Source organism: Tursiops truncatus, chromosome 15 (genome assembly GCF_011762595.2).
Source record: "Tursiops truncatus isolate mTurTru1 chromosome 15, mTurTru1.mat.Y, whole genome shotgun sequence".
NCBI lineage: Eukaryota > Metazoa > Chordata > Mammalia > Artiodactyla > Delphinidae > Tursiops > Tursiops truncatus.
In genome coordinates, this window is record NC_047048.1 from 14,430,819 (window position 1) to 14,452,785 (window position 21,967).

The 21,967-nt window shown below is 44.3% G+C and overlaps 2 protein-coding genes across 9 annotated transcripts in view; both read right to left on the reverse strand.

The window, feature by feature from the left end:
• Positions 1-21,967, reverse strand: part of RABGEF1 (RAB guanine nucleotide exchange factor 1) — an 88,203-nt gene that overhangs the window by 64,836 nt on the left and 1,400 nt on the right. For 6 of the 8 annotated variants that reach the window (XR_012326041.1, XM_019921908.3, XM_033841103.2 and 3 more), the window contains exons 2-4: positions 20,385-20,554; positions 17,074-17,252; positions 16,263-16,635 (exon numbers count right to left, since the gene is read on the reverse strand). Coding sequence is in view for 7 of the 8 variants with exons in the window: in XM_019921908.3 (XP_019777467.1) it covers positions 16,263-16,635; positions 17,074-17,252; positions 20,385-20,554 (722 nt within the window). In the remaining variant the exon portion in view is untranslated. Of the gene's footprint in view, positions 1-16,262; positions 16,636-17,073; positions 17,253-17,998; positions 18,151-20,384; positions 20,555-21,967 lie in introns of those variants that run through there. The other 2 variants (XM_073792042.1, XM_033841105.2) reach the window with 2 other exon arrangements.
• On the reverse strand, positions 112-16,256 carry LOC109547721 (large ribosomal subunit protein eL31-like). Its single transcript, XM_073792044.1, has one exon. The coding sequence runs from the start codon at positions 3,186-3,188 to the stop codon at positions 2,610-2,612; it is 579 nt and encodes a 192-aa protein (XP_073648145.1). The 5' UTR covers positions 3,189-16,256; the 3' UTR covers positions 112-2,609.

The following is a 21,967-nucleotide window of genomic DNA, read 5'->3' on the forward strand; positions in this document are numbered from 1 at the left end:
GAAGACACTGACTTAAACCTGTATAACAAACTTCTTAGCTTGTTTAGTTTTCTTTCCCTGGTCACCTCCATAACTGGTCTCCACCCTCCCCCCACCCCACCCCCCCAACAGACACCTTTCCTTGTTTGTCTTCACCGGAAAATGGTATTTAAGTTGGCATTCTAAGCCTTTTCCCTGGGTATCTCCTATGTATATGTGAGGTATACATGTTAACAAATCTCTATTTGTTTTCCTCTTTGTTACTCTTTTATTATAAGGGTTTCAGCCAAGAACTCAGAAGAGAACTCAGAGGGAAAATTATTTTCCCTCCCCTACAGTACCTAATGTATGCTAGGCTGAGGATACCAGACTATTAAAAAAAAAAAAAAAAAGTACCTAAGCTGAGAAGCTTACATTCTAGGGAAGAGGTGGAGGAGCCACCAAACAATAAATTATTTACAAAAGTACATAGCATAGTGACCATTGCTATGGAAAAGAATAATGCAAGGGAGAGGGATAGCCAGTGCAACCAGGAAGTTTGATGTTTTAGGGTGGACAGGAAAGCCTTGGCTGAGAAGATGACCAGAGCAAAGGGTTAGGGAGCTAGCTATACTACAGTACTATGCAAGTATTTGGGCAAGAGTGTTCTAGGCACAGGGAACAGCAAGCGCAAAGGCCCTCCTGATGCCAACTTGTGTAGCTGTAGCAGTGAACTGAGGAGAGAAAGGAGAAGAGATCAAAAGGTAAGGGGCAAACTCCAAAGTCAAAGTGGGAGGGGACTAGCAAAAGTGAGGACAAAGTCTGACTCATTGGGGCCATTAATGCAACAAACTACCACACTTCCCTCTGGGAGAAGGGGTGGCAGTAAAGGCTATTGGAAAGGGGCACCAAAGTTACAGTCAACTGAACAGGCAATGTTTTAGTTCTTGAGCTGGGTGATAGGTATATGGCTACTCACTGTATTATTCTTTATTTCAATTTATGTGTTGTTTTGCATATTAACTTATAAAAATCAGTCCCATTGGAAAAAGTGAAGATAAAAGAGGGCTAAGAGTAAATCCTGGAGTGTGTCAAAAGAAAAAGAGCCATCAAAGAGGAAAAAAAAAGAGGAAAACTATAAAAGAGGAGTAATGTGGAGGCTAAGGAGAGAGAGAAAGCCAAGGGATTGATCAGATGAGTCAAATTCTGCAGAAAAGTTAGGTAAGATGAATCTACCAGAGAGAAATGAAAACATACTAATAGAAGTGCTTAAACTACACATCCTTGTCTTGTTCCCAATCTTAGCGAAAAAAACTTTCAGTCTTTCACCATGATATGATGTTACCAGTGGGTTTTTCATACATGGTCTTTATCATGTTGAGGAAGTTCCCTGCTATTCCTGGTTTACTGGGTGTTTTTCTAATCAAAGGGTATTAATTTTTTAACTTTATTTTTAATTGTAAAATATACATAATATAAAATTTACATGCAAAGGAGTGAAGTTGGACCCTTACCCAACACCATGTAAAAAAATTAACTGAAAATGGATGAAAGACCTAAATGTAAAAGATAAAATTTAGAAGGAAGCACGGGGGAGAAAAGCTTCAAAACATTGGATTTGGCAATAATTTCTTAGATATGACACCAAAGGCACAGGTAATAAAAGAAAAAAATAGACATATTGGACTTACCAAAATTAAAAACTTTCGTGCATCCAAGGCAACAATCAACAGAGTATAAAGGCAACTCACAGAATAGGAAAAAAATATTTGCAGATCACCTATCTGTGATAAGGGACTGTTATCCAGAATATATAGAGAACTCCTAAAATTCAACAACAAACCAATTTACATGAGATGTCTTTCCATTTATTTACATCGTCTTTCATTTCTTTCAGCAATGGTTTTGCTGTTTTCAGTGTACAAGTCTTTCACCTCCTTAATTAATTCCTAAGTATTTTATTCTTTTTGATGATATTGTAGGTGGAACTCTTTTCCTAATTTCCTCTTTGGATTGTTCATTATTAGAAATGCAACTGATTTCTGTGTTGATTCCGTACTACTACATTGCTCAATTCGTCTATTGCTTCTAACAGGTTGTGTGTGTGTGTGTGGTGGGGGGAATCCTTAGGGTTTTCTACATATAAGATCATATCAGCTTCAAACAGATAATTTTACTCCTTCCTTTTCAGTTTGGATGGCTTTTCCTTTTCTCGCCTAGTTGCTCTAACTAGAACTTCCAATACTACATTGAATAGAATTGGCAAAAACAGTCATCCTTGTCTTCTTTCTTATTTTAGCAGATAAGCTTTTAATCTTTCACTGCTGAGTACAATGTTAGCTATGGGTTTTTTATATGTAGCTTTCTTATATCTATATTCCTAGTTTTTTGTAGTGTTTTTATCATGAAAGGGTATTAAATTGTGTCACAAGCTTTTTCTGTATCAATTGAGAAGATTGGGTAGTTTTTTCAATATAGTGAATAACATTTGATCAATTTTCATATGTTGAACCATCATTGTATATTCCGGGAATATATCCCACTTGGTCACAGCATGTAACCTTTTTAATATGCTGCTGGATTCTTTGTTAGTATTTTGTTGAGGAATTTTTTTTTTTTGGTGGTTCTGTAACTTTATTGAACAAGCACAGTTAGTTCTCATCCACATTAACTGTCTGTAGATTTTTGAAAGTGGTGACAGATACATAGGTAGCAAACGTATAGAGCTTGTTTGGTGAATCTTCATCTTCATTACGTTTTCTAGACAACCGCACACGGATATGGTATAGGACATTCCTTATTCCTTTGGCCCAGACAGCTTTGTTGATCCTGGTGTCAATGCATACATATGGAGTTCCCATCTTCTTCATGGCAGACTTCCGGATTTCTTTGAGTGCCTGAGGGGCACGCTTCTTGAAACCCACTCCATGGATGCGCTTGTGAATGTTGTTGGTGTATTCTCTGGTCACCACCTTGTTGACGGCGGACCGGCCCTTCTTCTTCTCACCGCCCTTCTTTGCCGGAGCCATCCTGCCCGTCCCGGGTTGGAAAGGGAGGATTTTTATATTAATGTTCTTAAGGAGTATTGGTCTGTAGTTTCCTTGTAGTGTCTTTATCTGGCTCAGTATTAGGGCAATGCTGGCCTCACTGAATAAGTTAGAAAGCATTCTCTCCACTTTCAATTTCTTTCTGAAGAATTTGAGAAGGATTGATATTAGTTGTTTAAGCATTTGGTAGAATTCACCAGCAAAGCCATAAAGTCCAGGGCTTTTACTTGTTGGGAAACTTCTGACTACTGATTCAGTCTCCTTACTAGTTATAAGTATATTCAGATTTTCTATTTCTTTGTGATTCAGACTTGGTAGGATTTATGTGTCTAGGAATTAGTTCATTACATTTAGTTATTCAATTTGTTGGTGCACATATTTTCATAGAATTCTCATAATCCTTTTCACTTATGTAAAGTCAGTAGTAATGTCCCCTCTTTTATTTCTGATTTTAGCAATTTGTTTTCTCTTTTTCTTAGTCAATCTAGCTAAAGACTTGTCAATTTTGATGATCTTTAAAAAAAAACAAGTTTTGGTTTTATTGATTTTCTATATTCTCTTGTTTTCCTATTCTCTATTCCATTTATCTCTACTCTAATCTTTACTTTCCGCCTTCTGCTAGCTTTGGTTCAATTTGCTCTTCATTTTTCTAGTTACTTTAAGGTGTACAGTTACGTTATTGATTTGAGATCCTTCTTTTTTAATGTAGATGTTTATGGCTACAAATTTCCTAATGAGCACTGCTTTCACGTCGTTCCAAAGGTTTTGTACGTTGTGTTTTCATTTTCATTTGTCTCAAAGTATTTTTTAATTTCCCTTGTGATTTCTTCTTTGACTGTTGGTTAAAAGCATGTTTTTTAATTTCTACATTTTTGTGAGTTTCCCTCTGTTACTGATTCTAGTTTCATTCCATTGTGATTAGAAAAGATACTTTGTATGATTTCAACCTTTCAAAATTTACTAAGGCTTTTCTTTGTGGCCCAACATATGTTCTATTCTGGACAATGTTCTGTGTGTATCCACTATTGTTGGGTGAAGTATTCTATATATGTCTGTTAGGTCTCATTGGATTATAGTGTCATTCAAGTACTCTCTTTCCTTACTGATCTCGTCTCTGGTTTTTCTATCCGTTATTGAAAGCGGGATAGTGAAGTCTCCAACTCTGATTGTAAAACTGTTGATGTCTCCTTTAAATCTGCCTTTTTTGTTTGTTTCATATATATTTGGTGCTTGGTTATTAGGTGTATATATGCATATAATTGTTACATCATCTTGTTGGATTAAATCTTTTTCAGTCTATAATGTCTTTCTTGTCTCTTATAACCTTTTTTTTTAAAATTATTTACTTATTAATTTTTAAATTTTTGGCTGCACTGGGTCTTCATTGCTGCTCATGGGCTTTCTCTACTTGCGGTGAGCGGGGGCTACTCTTCGTTGCGGTGTGCAGGCTTCTCACTGCGGTGGCTTCTCTTGTTGCGGAGCACGGGCTGTAGGCGCGCGGGCTTAGTTGCTCCGTGGCATGGGGGATCTTCCCGGACCAGGGCTCGAACCCATGTCCCCTGCATTGGCAGGCGGATTCTTAACCACTAAGCCACCTGGGAAGTCCAACTTTTTTTTTACATTCCCCAACTCTCCTTTGGTTACTGTTTTCATGGAATATATTTTTCCATCCTTTTACTTCCAGCCTCTTTGTGTTTTTGTATCTAAGGTGAATTTCTTATAGAGAGCAGATAGATGGAACTTTTTGGGAAATACGTTCTGCCAATCTTTGACTTTAAATTGGAGAGTGTAATCTATTTACATTTAAAGTAATTGCTACGATTGACTATATTAAAAAGCAAACAAACAAACCAAATAAAGTAATTGCTGCTAAATAATGACTTACTTCTGCCATTTTGCTTCTTGTTTTCTATATAGCTTATATTTTTTTCCTCAATTCTTCCATTACCTCATATTTTGGTATTTAATTGTTTTTCTGTAGCCTACCATTTTCATTTTCTGTACATTTTTTTCGTTATTTTCTTAGTGGTTACCTTTGGGATTACAATTGACATTTTGAACTCATAACAACTTAGTTTGAATAATACCAACTTATTTAAAATAGTATATACTCTGCTTCCAATACAACTATGTCCCTCTCATTTTATCCTGTTATTGTCACAGATTTCATCTCTATAAATTGTGTGCCTATCAGCACAGGTTTATAATTAATGTTTTATGCATATATGTCTTTTAAATCACATAGGGGAAAAGAGAGGAGTTATAAACCTTTAGTACAATAATGCTTTTACGTTTACCTAGGTATTTATCTTTACTGGTGTTCTTATTTCTCCATGTGGCTTCTTCTGGTGTCCTTTTTTCTTCAGCCCAAAGAAGTCCTTTTAGCATTTCTCACAGAGCAGGTCTACTAGTAACGATGTCTTAATTTCTCCTTCATTCTTGAATAGTTTTGCCAGATACAGAATTCTTGGTTGACAGGTTTTTATTTCAACACTTTAAATATGACATCTGACTCCCTTCTGGCTTCCATAGTATTTTCCTTTGGCTTTCTACAGTTTGATTACAGTGTGTTTTGCTGTGGGTCTCTATGACTTTTTTTTTTTTTTTTTCGGTACACGGGCCTCTCACTGTTGTGGGCTCTCCCGTTGCGGAGCACAGACGCGCAGGCTCAGCGGCCATGGCTCACGGGCCCAGCCGCTCTGCGGCATGTGGGATCTTCCCAGACCGGGGCACGAACCCGTGTCCCCTGCATCGGCAGGCGGACTCTCAACCGCTGCGCCACCAGGGAAGCCCTATGACTTTATCTTACGTGGAGTTTTTTGAGCTTCTTGAACTTGTAGATTTGTCCCATTTTCTTTATCATTTGCACCCTCTCTATCTCACTTTCTTCCTAAAGAATTTAACTTGCAAATATCATGGTTCTTGATGCTGACATATTTCAGTGTGTATTTCCTAAGAATAAAGATATTCTCTGAGAAAAACCAAAGCAAAATTATCAAAATCAGGAAAATTAACATTGATAAAATTCCATTATTTAATCTACAGCCTTTATTCAATTCTCAATTGTCCCCAAAATGCCCCTTATAGCTATTGTTTTTCCTGATCCCAAATCTAACCCAGGATCACTTAATTGCCATGTCTCTTTAGCCTTCTTTAATCTGGAATAGTTCTTCCATTTCAATTTGTCTTTCATAATCTTGACATTTTTGTAAAGTATAAGATGGTCATTCTAAAAGATGTTCTTCACTTTGGGTTTCTCCGACTTTTTCTCATGATTAGATTCAGGTTATTCATTTTTTGGCAGAAAAATCACTGGCATAATGTTGTATTCTCCGCAAGGCATTGATAGGTGATGTGCATGATGTCTGTTTGTCCCATTTTGGCTAACAACTTTGGTTAATGATTAAGGTGGAGTCTTTCAGGTGTCTCCACTGTGAAGTTACTATTTTTACCTTTATAATTAATTAGTAATTTATAGGAAAATACTTTGATGATTAATGATGATTCAGTTATAATTACGATGGTTGCTAAATGGAGGTTTTCTAACCCCATCATTCTTTCTCTATATTTATTAGCTGACATTTTACTCTAAGAACTTTCCTTTCTACCTCTTTTATGTAATTATTTATTCATTTGTGTCAACATGAATTCATGGATTCTTATTTATTCAATGGGTTATAACCCATTGCTATAATTATTTATTTTCATGTTCAAATTGTCCTATCATTTCAAATTTTAATAATGTGTGACTAAGACAGGAATTTTGACTTTATATAACATTGAGCCATTATTTCTTGCAGCAATTATATAGTTCCCTGTGCTATACAGTAGGACTATTTATCCATTCTAAATATTTGCATCTACAAACCCCAAATTCTCAGTCCTTCCCTTCCCTTTCCCTCCCCCTGCCCCTTGGCAACCACAAGTCTGATCTTTATGTCTGTGACTCTGTTTCTGTTTTGTAGGTAAGTTCATTTGTACCATATTTTAGATTCCACATATAAGTGATATCATATAGTATTTGTCTTTCTCTATCTTACTTACTTCACTTAGTATGATACTCTCTAGTTGCATCCATATTGCTGTAAATGGCATTTTTTGTTCTTTTTTATGGCTGAGTAGTATTCCATTGTATATATGTACCACATCTTCTTTATCCATTCATCTGTCAATGGACATTTAGGTTGTTTCCATGTTTTGCCTATTGTGAATAGTGCTGCTTGAACATAGGGGTGCATGTTTCTTTCTGAATTATAGTTTTGTCCAGGTATATGCCCAAGAGTGGAACTGCTGGAACATATGGTAATTCTATTTTTAGTTTTCTGAGGAACCTACATACTATTCTCCATAGTGGCCACACCAAGTTACATTCCCACCAACAGTGTAGGAGAGTTCCCTTTTCTTCACACCCTCTCCAGCATTTGTTATTTGTAGACTTTTTAATGATGGCCACTCTGACCGGTGTGAGGTGGTATCTCATTGTAGTTTTGATTTGCATTTCTCTAATAATTAGTGATGTTGAGCATCTTTTCATGTACCTACTGGCCACCTGTATGTCTTCTTTGGAGAAATGTCTATTAAAGTCTTCTGCCCATTTTTGATTGGGTTGTTTGATTTTTTGTTGTTGAGTTGTATGAGCTGTTTGTATATTTTGGAGATAAGCCCTTGTCAGTTGCAACATTTTCTTGCAGCAGTTATATAAAAGAAACAAATCTTTCTTAATGAGACTTGCCTGGTTTGTAATAGTAAAATCACATCACTATCATAGAGAAGGAGAATTAAATTTTCTACTTGCTATATGATAGGACACATATCAGTTCATCAAAAACTAATATCAAACCATTTAATATATACATTAAAGAGAAAAGGAGTTAAAACTTGACCCTCTCCCCCTTTTCTCCTACTTCACCCCACAGAGGAAATTATTTTTTTTGTTGGTTTTTGCAGAATGCAAGACTTTAAGAAACCATTAACAGCTAGAGATCTGTGCTAAACTCATAGACGTGGCTATGACTAATGTCTGCCAGTGAAAACAGAGGTCCCTATCAGAAGAGAGAAAGAGTATACACTTTTGTAGAACTAGTAGAGGATGTGTGGTTTTTGTCTACCTAGCTTCTTTTGGGGGAACCGCACCTCCCTACATTATTAGCCCACAGAGTTCAGCCATTGATGACCCTATCCCTTGGCTCCAAGAATAGGCATGTGAGCTCTGCCATTCCCCTGGCCTCAACAAATGCGTGAGGATTGCCCATAATTCCTTTCTAGGACTTCTCTAGCTTTCAGGAAAGTGACGCTCTCTCTTCTCTGGTTTTCTGGCAAAGGCGATCTCTGCAGTAGTAGATAAAGGCTGCCTAAGAATGAAGCAACCCAGGGGAAAGCCGCAGGGATAGACTCTGGGAGAAAATCAGATTAGTGACAGCAGAAGGGCTCATCAAATTGCCAAGTTCCCAAGTGAGAAGCAATCCAGGAACCACGTAACTTAAGCCATTTTCCATAGGACCCAAAATCAAGGAAAACAGATCATTCACATAAGCAAAGGAGTACATTCTCTCTTGCTGAACCATATTGTGGTCAACCATGACTCAAATCTATAAGCATTATAGAATCAATCAGCTAAAAAACCCAAGACCTCCATCTTACTTTTCCTTTTTTTTTTTTAACATTTCTAAGTAGTCTTTATCATATCAAGAACAAGAGAGCTGAGGGCTGTATTTGCTTAAATGTGGGAAAGGCTTATTAATCTGTTGATAAATAGTTAGAGGCATGTGTATCTCAAAAGGCAGCAGAAACTATTTTTAAATAGTTTTGTGGAACATATTTTTAATGGAATACTATCAAATTTTTAAAGGGGGGGAGGGGCAGCTCTACATGAACTGAAAGGAACAGATCTCCAAAAGATAACGTTAAATGAAAATAGTAAGGTGGCAAAACATGTGGTATGCTACCTTTGCATTTCATTATATATATTCTCCTAGGATGTATCTAAATCTCTTTCTAGAATAACGATATATATATAGAGATAACATATCCTGGGATAGATAGACAGATAGATAGATACAGTATATATAGGAAGATAATTATTTTAAGGGATTGGGCCATGTGACTGTGGAGGCTTGGTGGGTCCAAAATCTGATGGGAGAGGCTGGCAGGCTGGAGGCTCAGGAAAGAATTACAGTTCAAGTTCAAAGGCAGTCTGCTGATGAACCAGGAAGAGCTGGTGTTTCAGTGAAGTCTGAAGACAGACAGCTGTCAGAATTCCCTCTGCCTGAGGGAGCCTTTTGTTCTATTCAAGCCTTCAACTGATTGGATGAGGTCCACCCACATTATGGAGGGTAATCTGCTTTACTCCAAGTCCACTGATTTGAATGTAAATCTCATCCAAAAACACCCTTACAGAAACATCCAGAATAATGTTTGACCAAATATTTGGGCACTGTGGCCCAATCAAGATGACACATACAATTAGCTCTCATAACTCCACCCCCTGTCAACTTGGCACCCATATGCATCTCCTTATATCAAACTTAATCTCCATACTCAATCTCTTTACCTGGTGGGGTGACCCAAACTTTCACTCACGAAAGGTCTGGCCCATTAGTAATCCTGCCTGGATTGGCCTTTTGCAGTTTCCCACTGACTTTAATCACAGGCCATGGTAATACTAAGATGCTCCAAGTGGTCTCCTGTCCATATACTGGACAGATTGTTTAACAGATCTTGACTATGAGCACCTCTTTTCCAGGCACTGACTGTTCCAAGCATTGGGATATAGGTGTGAACAACAGAGGCAAAATCTATGCCCTCGAGGGGCTTATTTGAAAGAAAATAGAGACATAACAAACAACTACTATTGGTAAAAAAGGCTATAAAGAAATAGGGTGACGTGATAGATGGTAATGGGAGGGAGTATGCTTGAGATGGCATGGTCAGAGAAGGTCTCACTGAGTATGTAACATTTGAGCTGGAACATAAAATATGAAAAGGAGCCAGCCATAAATGAGAAGGGTGGGGGGAAGGGCATCCCAGGCAGAGGAAATGTCAATCACAAAAAGCTGAGGCAGGAACTGAAAGAAGGCCAGGGTGGAGGATGGGAAACAAGGAGCAGGGTGGTGTGTTGGGGCTGGAAGGGTTGGCAGGAACCAGATCAAACATGGTTAGCCTTTCCAATTTCATTTTAAAAGCCAAGGGTTTGAACTTATTTACAAAACAGAAACAGAGTCACAGATGTAGAAAACAAACTTATGGTTACCATGGGGGAAGGGATAAATTGGGAGATTGGGACTGACATATACACACTACTATATATAAAATAGATAATAAGGACCTAATGTATAGCACAGGGAACTCTACTCAATACTCTGTAATGGCCTATATGGGAGAAGAATTTTTAAAAGAGTGGATATATGTATATGTATGACTGATTCACTTTGCTGTACACCCGAAACTAACACAACATTGTAAATCAACTCTACTCCAATAAAAATTAATTAAAAAAAGAAAAAAGCAAAGGGTTTTAAGTCAGCATAGTGAAGGATCTAATCAACCGTTTCAAAAGACTATTCTGGAGAATAGGTTAGTCGGGGTAATTGAGAGCCAAATTAAGCCAGGAGGCCTTTGTAGTAACTCAGGATGAAAGATGATGGTGAGTCAAACAAGCGAATCTGTGAAAACTCGATACAGCTTGAAGATGTATTCAAGTACTTGGTGATGGATCGCAAGGAGAAGGGGAAGGTGAAGGAGGGGAGTGAAAGGTGATGCAGGTTTTTGTTGACTGGGTGCACGGTGGTGCCACTTCCTGAGAGGGAGGAGGTGGAATGAGGATGTTTGGGGTGGGAGGGGAGATCAGGAATTCCATCTGGATGTATTAAGTTTGAGATGGCTAACAGATATTGAAGTGGCAATATTTGGCAGGTTATTGGGTGTATAATTCGAGGCTGAGGCAGGAAGCCTGGACAGGAGTATACATCTGCGGAGTCATCAGCACATGTAGATGATGTGCCAGGTACTGACTGCCTTTTAGTCCCATATTCATCCTTCGTTGCCTCCGCAAAAATTGGGTTGGGACTCAGGAGTAGTTTTTGCCTTTGCCGACTAACATGATATGATTCTTTGTTAGTAGAGGGCATTGGTGAGACACTGCAAGGAGGGAGATGTTTCCTTTCTGGCTCAGGTGTGCTTGCTCACAGCTCACACAGCTTCTCCAGCACCCAGCTCCTGCCATGCAGGGTAGTCAGCAGCACAAAGAGGCCCACAGCTTTCCCTGGCACTCCCCTGGGGTGGTTTTGCCATGGAGGGCCTCTGGCAAGACACCTCCCAAGGAACGGATTTTTCCAGCATCCCAGAGGGTGGGTTTCCAGCAAGTTCCCCCAAGTAGGCTTCCCTCTACTGTTCGGTGAGCCATGGTCACGCCTTCTCCAAAAAAGGTCTGGGTATCAGCTCTGGGGGGACGGGGTACTCGTCCTTGGACGCTCTCTCTCTCTGCCCTAGTGGCTGCTTCTTACATCTGCTATTCCTATATTCTTTATAGTTATCTCTACTCTTTATTAGCCAATCCCTCATTACTCCAATCTTCCTATAATTAATAGCTATTTATATTAAAGATATATATTATTCAAATTACCGTGTGGTTTTTTCCCTCCTGACTAATACAAATGACTCCAAGTGCAAGTCAGGCACGGAGACAGACGTAAGGTCCCAAGGAGTCTCTGTGTTACTTTCCACTTTGAACGGGTGGGATGTAAAGGCACATGGTTGGCAAAAGGGTGCGCGGGAGTTCAGTTTCCTCTTCTGGCACGCCAGTCAGCCGCTGTAAGAGAAGACTGTCCCTTTCTGTGTCTGCTCTGGGAAGCTCTGGGTTTTGGCTGGCCTCTGCTGCACATGGGCACCTACCTGCAGCTTGAAGCGGCTTCTCTGTCCACTACGACCAGAGCTGCCGTTCCTCTGCTGGCCTCTTGGGATCTTGCACATGTAATGCAGCATCTTCTGAAGCCAAAGTGTTTGAAAAACCTGCCCTGCCCTCATTGTGTGGACCAAGTTGCCAGTTTCACCTTGACCGCTCCAGGCGGCTGCACGGACAGATACTCACATGGTGCCTCTGGACCTTGAATCTGCTTATTACTGGGTTGGCCAAAAAGCTCGTTCGGGTTTGTGTATCATCTTATGGAAAATCCCGAACGAATTTTTAGGCCAACCCAATGTATTCCAACTCTCATACCTATAAGGATTGCTGGGCTCAGCCAATCCCAGCATCATGGAGATGTTGGAACACGGAGCAGAGGCTGCCCATGCTGGTGCCTCCCTGGGACCCCTACTGCGGTACTGGAGTGTGCCTTGGATGTATAGGGCCAGGAGAGGAGAAAAGATGTACAGGGCTTTCAGCTACTGGAACACTGGGTCTTCAGTAAGGGATCAGGTGAACCCACTTCCTAAAAGACAGAATGGTCAAGTGAGGAAGCTGAGGGTCATGAACGAATGGCCAGCACTGCCTATAAACCCCAGAAATCTGGGGGCACGGGTGAGTACGCCTGCCGGGACGGAGAGCAGGTGAGGAACCTCCTCTGCAGGAGGTTCCCTGCAGAGGAACCTCCAGGGGCCCGTCTCCCTTTAACTTCAGGTCAGGGCGGAAGCTCAGCCGCATGTCTCAGGGAAGAGCCTGTTTGATTTAGTATGGCATCCCAAAACATACCACGTTTTAAGCAGAAATCAACACATATTTGCTGGCAGCGTGGAGGGCGGAGGAGGGAGGAGTTAAGTCTCTAAACAAGAAAGGCACGGCACCCAGGTTCTAATTCTTGACTTTAATGCCAGGTGAGGGTACTGAGGCTCCATGCACCAAAGCGCTCACAGACAGGAAATGAACAAACACAGGCAGCGTTATCTTGTGAACACAAAGCCCACACTGTACAGAAGGAAGACGACCGACCACCCCGCGACCTCCCACTCCCAGAGGCAACTGCCTATCCCTCCTCCCCGTCTCTGTTCCCACCTCCTCTGACCCTCTGCCAGCCCGCCCTTCCTCCAATTAACATATGTATACATGTATGTTTCTTCCAGAATTCCAAAAAGTGCCTCTCCCACCCCAGTTCCCAACACTCTGGCTTCTGATGAATAAAGCCTCCCTCTTTTAAGGATCACGAGGCAGGCGCGCCACCTTCATGAAAGAGCCCCAGCAAAATGGTACCCGAGAAAGCTTACTCACTTGTAGCACAATCAAATACAGACAGAAGGTATGCAGAAGGATGATATCTGAAATTCTAACTGGGATCAAAATGATTAGTGTGAGTGGTTTTTGTTTTGTTGTTGTTATATGTCTTAACCATTTCAGGATCCAACTTAGACCAAGAGCACACAGTGAGGCTCACCCCACTCTGTGGCTTGCAGATGTCAATTTCCTAGTCCTCCAAGGAGCAACCCAGAACAGGAAGATTACATCACCTGAGCAGCCTGAGGCACAAGGCTCAGACAGCTCCCAGAACATCCCAAGCCCCAGAGAGAAAGAACAGAAATTTTCAGAGCACAGTCGACTGCTTTCCACGTGATAAGCGCTGGACAGCCTGCTGAATTCACCAGAGGTAGAATAAGGATGGTGACGATTCCTCTATGTCTTCTATTTAGAGCGTTACCCAAAGAATTCCCCCACCTGGGATGGTGTGCTGGGTTTCACTGTGGTTTTGTTTCAATCTTTTCAAACTTAGCTGCAGTTAAGTTTTTCATTCTTACTGAATTGCAGCTAGCATTGCACCATGTGGTCCTATTTCCTATAACTATCACCTTCCCAACCAGTGAATGGAGCACCTGGGAGAAAAGGTACCCGAAGTCAAACATAAGGGAAGCTCCAAAGGCAGGCCCCTTGGTTTGACCCAAGGACGTTACACACAAGAATTCCATGAAGACAGACTTCCTTTCAATCTGGGAGAAGCAGCCGTCCTTTGGAGCCCTCCTTCCTTACCCAACGCTTCTTATGTTCTGGGCTTGGCCGCTGACAGCTGAAAAGGGACCCAACTAGGAGAAGTCACTTCCTCAGAGATGACCTTTATTTGGAGGCGATCACCACAAACCCTCCACATCCAAGAGCGCTTCGCAGCCTGGCCTTGGCTTCTCAACAGGCGATGGCCAAACAGGGCCACCGAATTCTTTTACTCCATGTAGAAGGAGCTCTAAGCTGGCCGCCAGTGTCCCTGCTCTGCCTGGGCTACTGGCCACAGCCCTGTCCCCCCACGACGGCACAGAGCACCTCCGCGAGGACAACACAGGGGCAGAGGAATGGAGGGGCTCCAGCAAGAGGCGCAGGGACAGCGTTCCTATCCAGCGTCCCTGAAGCCCCAAGCAGGTCTTCAGGGCCTGATTCTGAGCTGACTTGAGCTTACGTGAACCAGTCCCTCCCTGTCTTATGTGTATGGACTCTCAATAACCGAGTGCTGCGATGCTCTGGGCCAGGGAAGGCAAGAGAAGGGGCCGAGGTCGGATCACTGCAGGCACTGGGCTTACCTATCTGCTCTCTCCTCACACTGGCTCCCTCCTGAAGAGCCTGCCTCAGTGTCTGTCAAAAAACGAACCTGTATTAGCGTTCAATCTATTTGCCGATCTGGGCAACTTAAATGAAAGACCCTTCTCTGAGGACAAGGCAAGAGCTGTGCTGTCGGGGTAAGATCCAAGCAGGGACATCAGCTCCGGAAAAGCGACAAGCCGTTTGCGGATGAGAACAAGGAGAGAACATGTTATCTCAGAACCTGAACCACTGACTGGACCGTCCCCTTAGATGTCAGCCTGGACACCTGCTCCACGCACATAAGAATACAGTGTAAGAGCGGGGGACCATGCCCTGGAATCCTCCCATACAGGGGCCAAGGGGTCCCTGCCCCGTGAAGGAGCTCAGCCAAGGCCCCAGGGCTTGGCCTTCTCTTCCTCAGCTCCCCCACTACCCTCCTCGCCAATCTGGTCTTGTAAGACTGAGACCGATGAGGCTGACAGAAAAAAAATCTCCCTACAACAACACCCAGGAGCAGTCAAGTTCAATCACGATTACAGGGAGAAGCCCTGCACGCAGCAAGGGAACGTCCCCGTTCCAGTGACTGGTGCTGCAGAGCATTTCCTCTAGGGGGTGCAGGCCCACACCCCGACTGGCTGCCCCAGGCTGCAGACAGCGCGAGAAGGAAACGCAGTGGAACAGAAGCTGGTGGATCTTTTTCTCTCTGAATTGTGCAGAGGCAAACATAACGGAGGTCTGCTGCTCTCTTCCCACAGCTCCTGGGATAGCTGCGCCTCTCCTCCGGCCCTCTCTTTCCTTCCCCAAGATAGACAATCTCCGAGAAGGAGAACGTTGGCAGGAAAAAGCAACAGGGGTTCCCATCCAAGGAGGTTCACCACAAATTGGATCCTAACATGGAATAGCAGTCAAGGATGTATTCTGAGCCTCTAGAAAGGATGTTACATCTCAAAGATAACACAACAACTAGGCATCTTGCCTGCTTGACTTAGGGATCTTCAAAAGGAGTCCCTGAAATGTGCATTCCAGCCCCATGAGAAGATAACCCTTCAAGCAAGGAAGGTTAGTGGAAGGTAGGAGAAGCCAAGGCCCTGAGGCAGGGCTGTAAACATTGTGCTTTTCTAAGGCCAACCTGGTGCATGGCTTTGGCAACTATGGTTACATCTCCAAAAGGTGGTGAAGAATATGTTTTGGGAGGAAAAGAGTCCACATCCTAAAACAAAGCGTGGGGCTACTGTTGAGGGAAGAGGGAGAGAAAATGTTCCTTCTTCAGCCAGGGGCTCTAGGTGGCTCCTTGGGTAAATCCCCCATCATGTTCCACATTCATACTGATACACTGAGCACAGGAAGGGACTCTTGAACAGGATGGAGGAGTGGTTATGCCTACGTGAGTTTGGTAACGTGACTCTAAAAAGGGCAGAAACTCTCTTGCAAGATCAAGAAAGTGACAAAACCTCTCTGGACTTCCTGGTCAAGCCCTCGCTAGCCGGACCCCATAAGCCTCAGGCAGAGACTGCCGTGCCTCGAGGAAAGGCCAGGTGAGCGCAGGCACCAAGTCCTCGTGGGCCACCAGCCCTGAACCTGGCCCCAAGGTACAGCCAAGGAGACTGGGGCTGCACCTCCGTCCGCCTGGAGTTGTGCCTCAGGATCCGTCCTCACCTCAGCAGGTTCTGGGGCAGCCAGCAGCCCTTCCAGGGACCTTGCTCCCAGAGCTGCCAAGGGGAACGGACACCCTCCCTGACAGGACTCTGCTCCCTGCCAGGGCTACTCACCACCATGTGATCTTGAACTCATAGATGGGGCGCTTGCAGTAGTAGTGGTTGATGAGGTGCTTGTCACACACCCCGATGCACTGGTGGTCCACGGTGAGGCCCTGGGCCGAGAGGTCCGTGACCAGGCAGTGCAACAGGTCATAAACGTCAGCCACGGCCTCCCAGGGCCCGAAAGACACATCCACTTCGCAGTGGTGCTCGAAGAGCTGTCCGTCACTCTCGCTCCGTTCAAAGCGCAGGGAGCTGAGAAGCGGACACTCGTAGGGGGTGATGGGCATCTCCTCCTTGAAGACACAGACCTTGAGCTTGGCAAAGCGGGCCTTCCGCTGGACGGCGCGCAGCCGGGCAATCTCCACAATCCGCTCCAAATGGTCTGCGGGGGTGAACACGTCACCCATCAGTGGGACGGGGGTGGGGAGGGGGGCGGGGCACAGAGAGAGCCCCAGTGACAGTGGACCCAAGAGGGAAGAGACAGATCCCTGGGGAAGGGACTCTGGGCCCATGAAGGGCACAAACTTAAACAGGAATCGTGGTTCTGCAGGGCAAAAGGAAACAAAGGGGATGGGATGAGTACCACCCTTCTGAAATGCGTTTGATGACGTTGCAGGCAAGGTGGTCCCTATTTCATCTGAATCTTCCTGCGGGACTGGGAGGGCGGCAGGAAGGGAAGCAGGATCCTCTCCCATCTTGAGTAGGACAGGTGTCTTGGCGAGCCATGACCCACTTGTTCTGGTGGAGACCTCAGCACTGACAGATGCCTCGCTACCCTCCCTCCTCACACCCCGACTGCCCCGCACAGTGAGCCCCTCACCTTTGTAATAGGGCATGAGTCCCAGAAACGCTTGGCGCACTTTCTCCCCCTTCAGTGGCTGCATGTTCTCCAGCTGCTCCAGGAGAGGCCCGATGGCATAGTACTGGGCCTCTTTGTACACGGCCCGCACGCGCTCCCGGGGCGGCAGGTCCCCCGAGCGCAGGAAATTCAGCACATCTCTGAGCAGGAAGGAAAGAGGGTTGGTGAGAAGGAGTAAATGGATCCGGACAGTGCCACCCAGTGGTTAGAGCACAGGATCTGGACCCAGATGGCCAGCTGTGTAACCTTGGGTAAGTGAACTTAACCTCTCTGTGCCCTTTCTCCTCTGTAAAATGGGGGAAAATAAGAAAACTACCCCATAATGTTATGAGGGGATTAAATAAGTTAATACATAAAAAGTGCTTAGAAAATACCTGGCACAGAGCAAGCCCTCACTAAGTGTTAGTAGTTGTTATTGTATCATTTGTATTATAATTGTTAAGTATATACAGGAAAAATGGGAAGATATGATATCTAGCCCCTTAATTATATTTTGAATTGAGGTACAGATAATAGCCAATAAAGGTACACATCTTAATTGTACAGGCCAATTACTTTTTCACGTATGAATATACCCACACAACCACCACATACATCAAGATATAGAACATGTCCACCTAATTAAAGTTTCCCTGTGCCTCTTCCCAGCCAATCACTACAGAGACAACCACTCTAACTTCTAATTCTATCAACAAAGATTAGTTTTGCCTCTTCTTGAAATGCATGTAAGTGGAATCACACAGTATGTTCTCTTTTGTGCCTGGCTTCTTCCCCTCAACCTAGTGTCTTTGAGATTGATTCCCTACGTCATCATGTGTAGCAGAAGTTTCCTTCATTTTATCGCTAAGTAGCATACCGTTGTATGGATACACTATAAACTATTTACCCATTCTCCCGTTGATGGACATTCGAATTGTTTCCAGTTGGGGTCTCCTAAGAGTAAAGCTGTGATAAACATTCCCTGTAATCTTCTTGTGGACTCAGGCACCGATTCCTCTTGGGTAAACATCAGGAGGAGAACTGTTCAGTCATAAGTGCCTGTTTGACAAAGTGGTTGTAGCATTTTATTCCCACCAGCCACGTGGAAGAGTTCTGCACTCCCCACAGATCCTTGCCATCAGTATCATTCTGTAGCTATACGGAGAAGAGGAATGCCTAACCCTGACACCTGAATAAACTGGCTTCAGGAGTGAACAAAAAATCACATACTGCACCTTCTTAAAATAACAATTCAGTTCTTTTAATTCTCTCTTCAGATTCTTTAGGGCTGAAAGTAATCAGACCCATCACTGGTAGGTGTGGGAAGGGCTTTTCTGTGAGGATGTATCAGTAAACCCCAAGACCAAGCTGTTACCTCAGTAGTGAGTCTATGACCATGAAGCAACACCAGCCAACACTCACCAAGTACTAATCTGTGTCAGTCACTATTCAGGAGTTATCCCATTTAATCCTTCCAACGACATGGGGTAAGTGCTTTCTTACGTCCGTTTTATAAATGAGGAAAAAGTGGGGCTCAGAGAGCTTAAGGAACACCCTTGCTAAAGGAGCCACAGCTAGCCAGATGCAGACACGGGGGACTCCAAATCCACACCCACAGTGGTCCAGACTCCAGTCCAAGCCGCTGTGCACTGATCACAACGGGAAAGTGCCCCAGGTGGAGGCCCAGGCAGCCTCCATGGTGGCTGCTGGGGCTACGTGAGCTCACCCGCAGAGAAATGCCCTAAATCCCTATTTTATTTTATCTGAATCTTTCAACAGCTCCACAGGCTGCTGATGAATCTTAGGCCACTGGAGTCCAGTAGCCTGAGGATAAACACCACAATATCCTGCTTGCTGCCATGCCCTTGCCTGGCCCTGCCACTCTCCAGCTGTGGCCACCTGGGTATGGGCGCATCAGCCTAGGGCCAAACCGGGTTCCCCTTCCCCGTCACTCCTTCGAAAATCAGTCCTCTAGGATCGTAAGCAAATCTTGGTGAGTCCTGAAAAACATAACCGCGGGCAAGGCCCAGTGAAGAGTGCTGTGGGAGCTGCCAGCCGGGCCGAGCACTTTCCTCTCCCAAACAGCCTGCAAACAAAAATCTTTTTATAGCTCTGCAGAGCGATGTGACACTTTGTTTTCTCAGCACTGGAGGCAGCTGACCGCCCAATGGGGAAACCCAGATGCTTCAGAGCAAATTATTTGACGAGGCTCCTTTCTGAGGATGAAAATGACCCTTCTCCCAGTGTGGGCAATCCTACTTGGAGGCCGGCACAGAGACGTAGTGGTTGGAGGGTCTCCTTTTGTTCAAGGTCAAAGACCATGTTAGTTCTCCAGTCATCTCCAAAGTTAGACGGATGGGGCAAAGAGTTTCAGCCACATACTCTGAAAGGACCTGGCCAGGGGTCACACCAAGCCTCTTTATTTAATCCACATGACAGGCCTGCAAGGCAGCTATAATTACTTCTCATTTCACAAACAAGGAAACCAAAACATAAAGTCTTTAAATTGTTTATCTGTAAGGTTGTCAGAAGTCCTCTCTTGGGAAGGGCTATCTTTTTTTGAGATTGTGTTGTTCCATGTTTTACTGTTAAAATGACAGTAACAATTGAAAGTGGGGTTTTTGTGTGTGTGTTTTTGCTGTTGTTGTTTCGTTTTTGGGGGGTTTTTTTTTTTGGCTGCACGGTGCGGTACGCAGGATCTTAGCTCCCCCACCAGGAATTGAACCTGTGCCCTCTGCAGTGGAAGCAACCACTGAACCGCCAGGGAAGTCCCTGAAGGTGTTTTGTTTTTTAAAGACTTGGCAAAATTACAGGATGGCAACCCTATGTTGGCCCTTCCCTCACCTTTTTTTGTCCTATTTATTTGTTTCAAACTATTGAAAGAAGTTTGGGAACCACTGCCGCATCCCATGTTTCTCCCTAACAGCGATGCCGAGCCCCAGAATCTGGATCTGAGGGTCTTCTCCCAGAAGCTGTGTTGGAACTCCCCTGCCTCTCGGTGCGGTCACACCTATTCCACAGGGGTGACAACTTCCCAGTCTTAATTTGCATAGCAGAGAATCAGTTTCATCACATCCAGCCAATGTGTGTCACCTGGGGTTTCTCCGGTTGTCCTTGCCTCCTCTGGGAAAGAAACTAAGAATTCTGATCCAATGCAATATGCACATTTATTAAATTCCACCAGCAGGTTATCTCCTCTTCTAGGTGTTATGGAAGACATCAAAGTCCCATGCCCAAGCCCGGGCTGCTCACTTGCTAGGACCCTGCAGTTGATGGCAGAGGGAGGAACGTACCCGAAGTGCGCACCGTCCCGATCAATGAAGTAGCGGCCCTCGGCATCCGTGGGGATGTAGTGCCGCCCGCTGAACATGGCCGCCAGCATGGTGTCCTCGTAGCGCCGCAAGGTGGACAGGCGTGTGGTGAAGTGAGCCCCTCCGATGTTAAGGGGGACAACCTCAGGGAACTGGGGAGGAATCACCGGCACTTTTAGTCCCACGGTGGGGAGGCAAGCCGGGGCTGCCCCGTCTGCCGCCTTCCTGGGTCTGATGAGCGCCACCCGAGACCCAAACCCAGGCATCTTTCTGACCTCTTCTCTCCCCTCCCTTTCCCTGCATTCATCAATTACCAAGTCCTCCCCATCCTCCCACAGCTCTTAAATCAGGTCTCTGCACCGCAGTCCTACAATCTCTGCTCTAGAGTTCAAAGCCTTTACTGTCCTCCTTCCACTTCCTGAACTCCCCACCTTTGTGCCCTTGCTCATGCTGTCTTCTCCGTCCCCAGCGCTCCTGCCACCCTCCCTCTGTCCATCCAGCAAATGCAATGGCCCCATCTGGCAGTGTGCGCTGTTCACTGCACAGGGGCACCTGCGTGAGCGGGGTCTGCCAGCCCAGCTGTACACCCTTTTGCTAATTCACACCAAGGCGCCATATCGGTTAGCAGCATCCACTCATTCTGAGAGCTTCTATTCAAGGTCCCCTACTCCGTGAGCATTTCTGCTCTGTTGTCCTTTGCCTGCCCCAAGACAGGGTTCACTGAACACTCCCGCCATTGTGCCTTCACTGTAGCCCACGTTCTCCTGTATAACAGAGCTCTGCACAACGGGAGCTTTGTGCTATCGGTCGTTATTATTGCCCAAGTTTCCCGAGGGCAGGAACAGCATCTTGTTCACCTATCCTGAGGCCACCCAGAGCAGGGCCCACAGATGTTTGTTGAATAATGCCAGGCATCCACTCCTCATCCTCTGTACCTCTCCACTTCTTTCCTTAATCTGTGCAGGGAGATTAGTGCCCAGTCCAGCTACAGTTCTGGAGGCAAGGGCAGGGAATGATGGTACCTACATTTGCCCTGAGAAGCTCTAGGGTCTCCCTAAAATGCTCAGGACCTTTATTTATTTTTTTAAATCTCTTTCACTGTTTGTGGTTTTGAAAGAAATGAGGCCAGTTCTCCCTAATTTTCCCACAAACCTCCTCCAGATTAACTAAAATTTTACCCCAGTGCATACTTTTCAATATTACGACATCTCTCTGGCTCTGTGAAAGTCTATGTGTATTTATCTAGACAGTCCTTTTTCCCAACTTTCAAATCCTTTGTGAAATAAAGTAGGATACTAATACGTTACATCAAAGTTGCCCAGTGTCTTGTGCAGTGCCTGGCTCATAGTAAAGCCCCAGATATGCACTGAATGAATGGATGAATGAAACGGACGGGCACTTACAGTTCTGTGAATGCAGGTACTGTTACTCTTCTGCACCCAGAGGACAGGAAATGCCTTCTGCTTATTCTATAGCTAGCTCCTCTAAAACTATTTTATGTGCATACCAAGGACCCCAATATTATTTGGAGATAATAATACTTCACATTACTCACATGGAGCCAT

Excerpts from the sequence above, each read along its gene's own strand:
- LOC109547721 (XM_073792044.1), bottom strand. The coding sequence starts at position 3,188 with ATGCTTAAACAACTAATATCAATCCTTCTCAAATTCTTCAGAAAGAAA.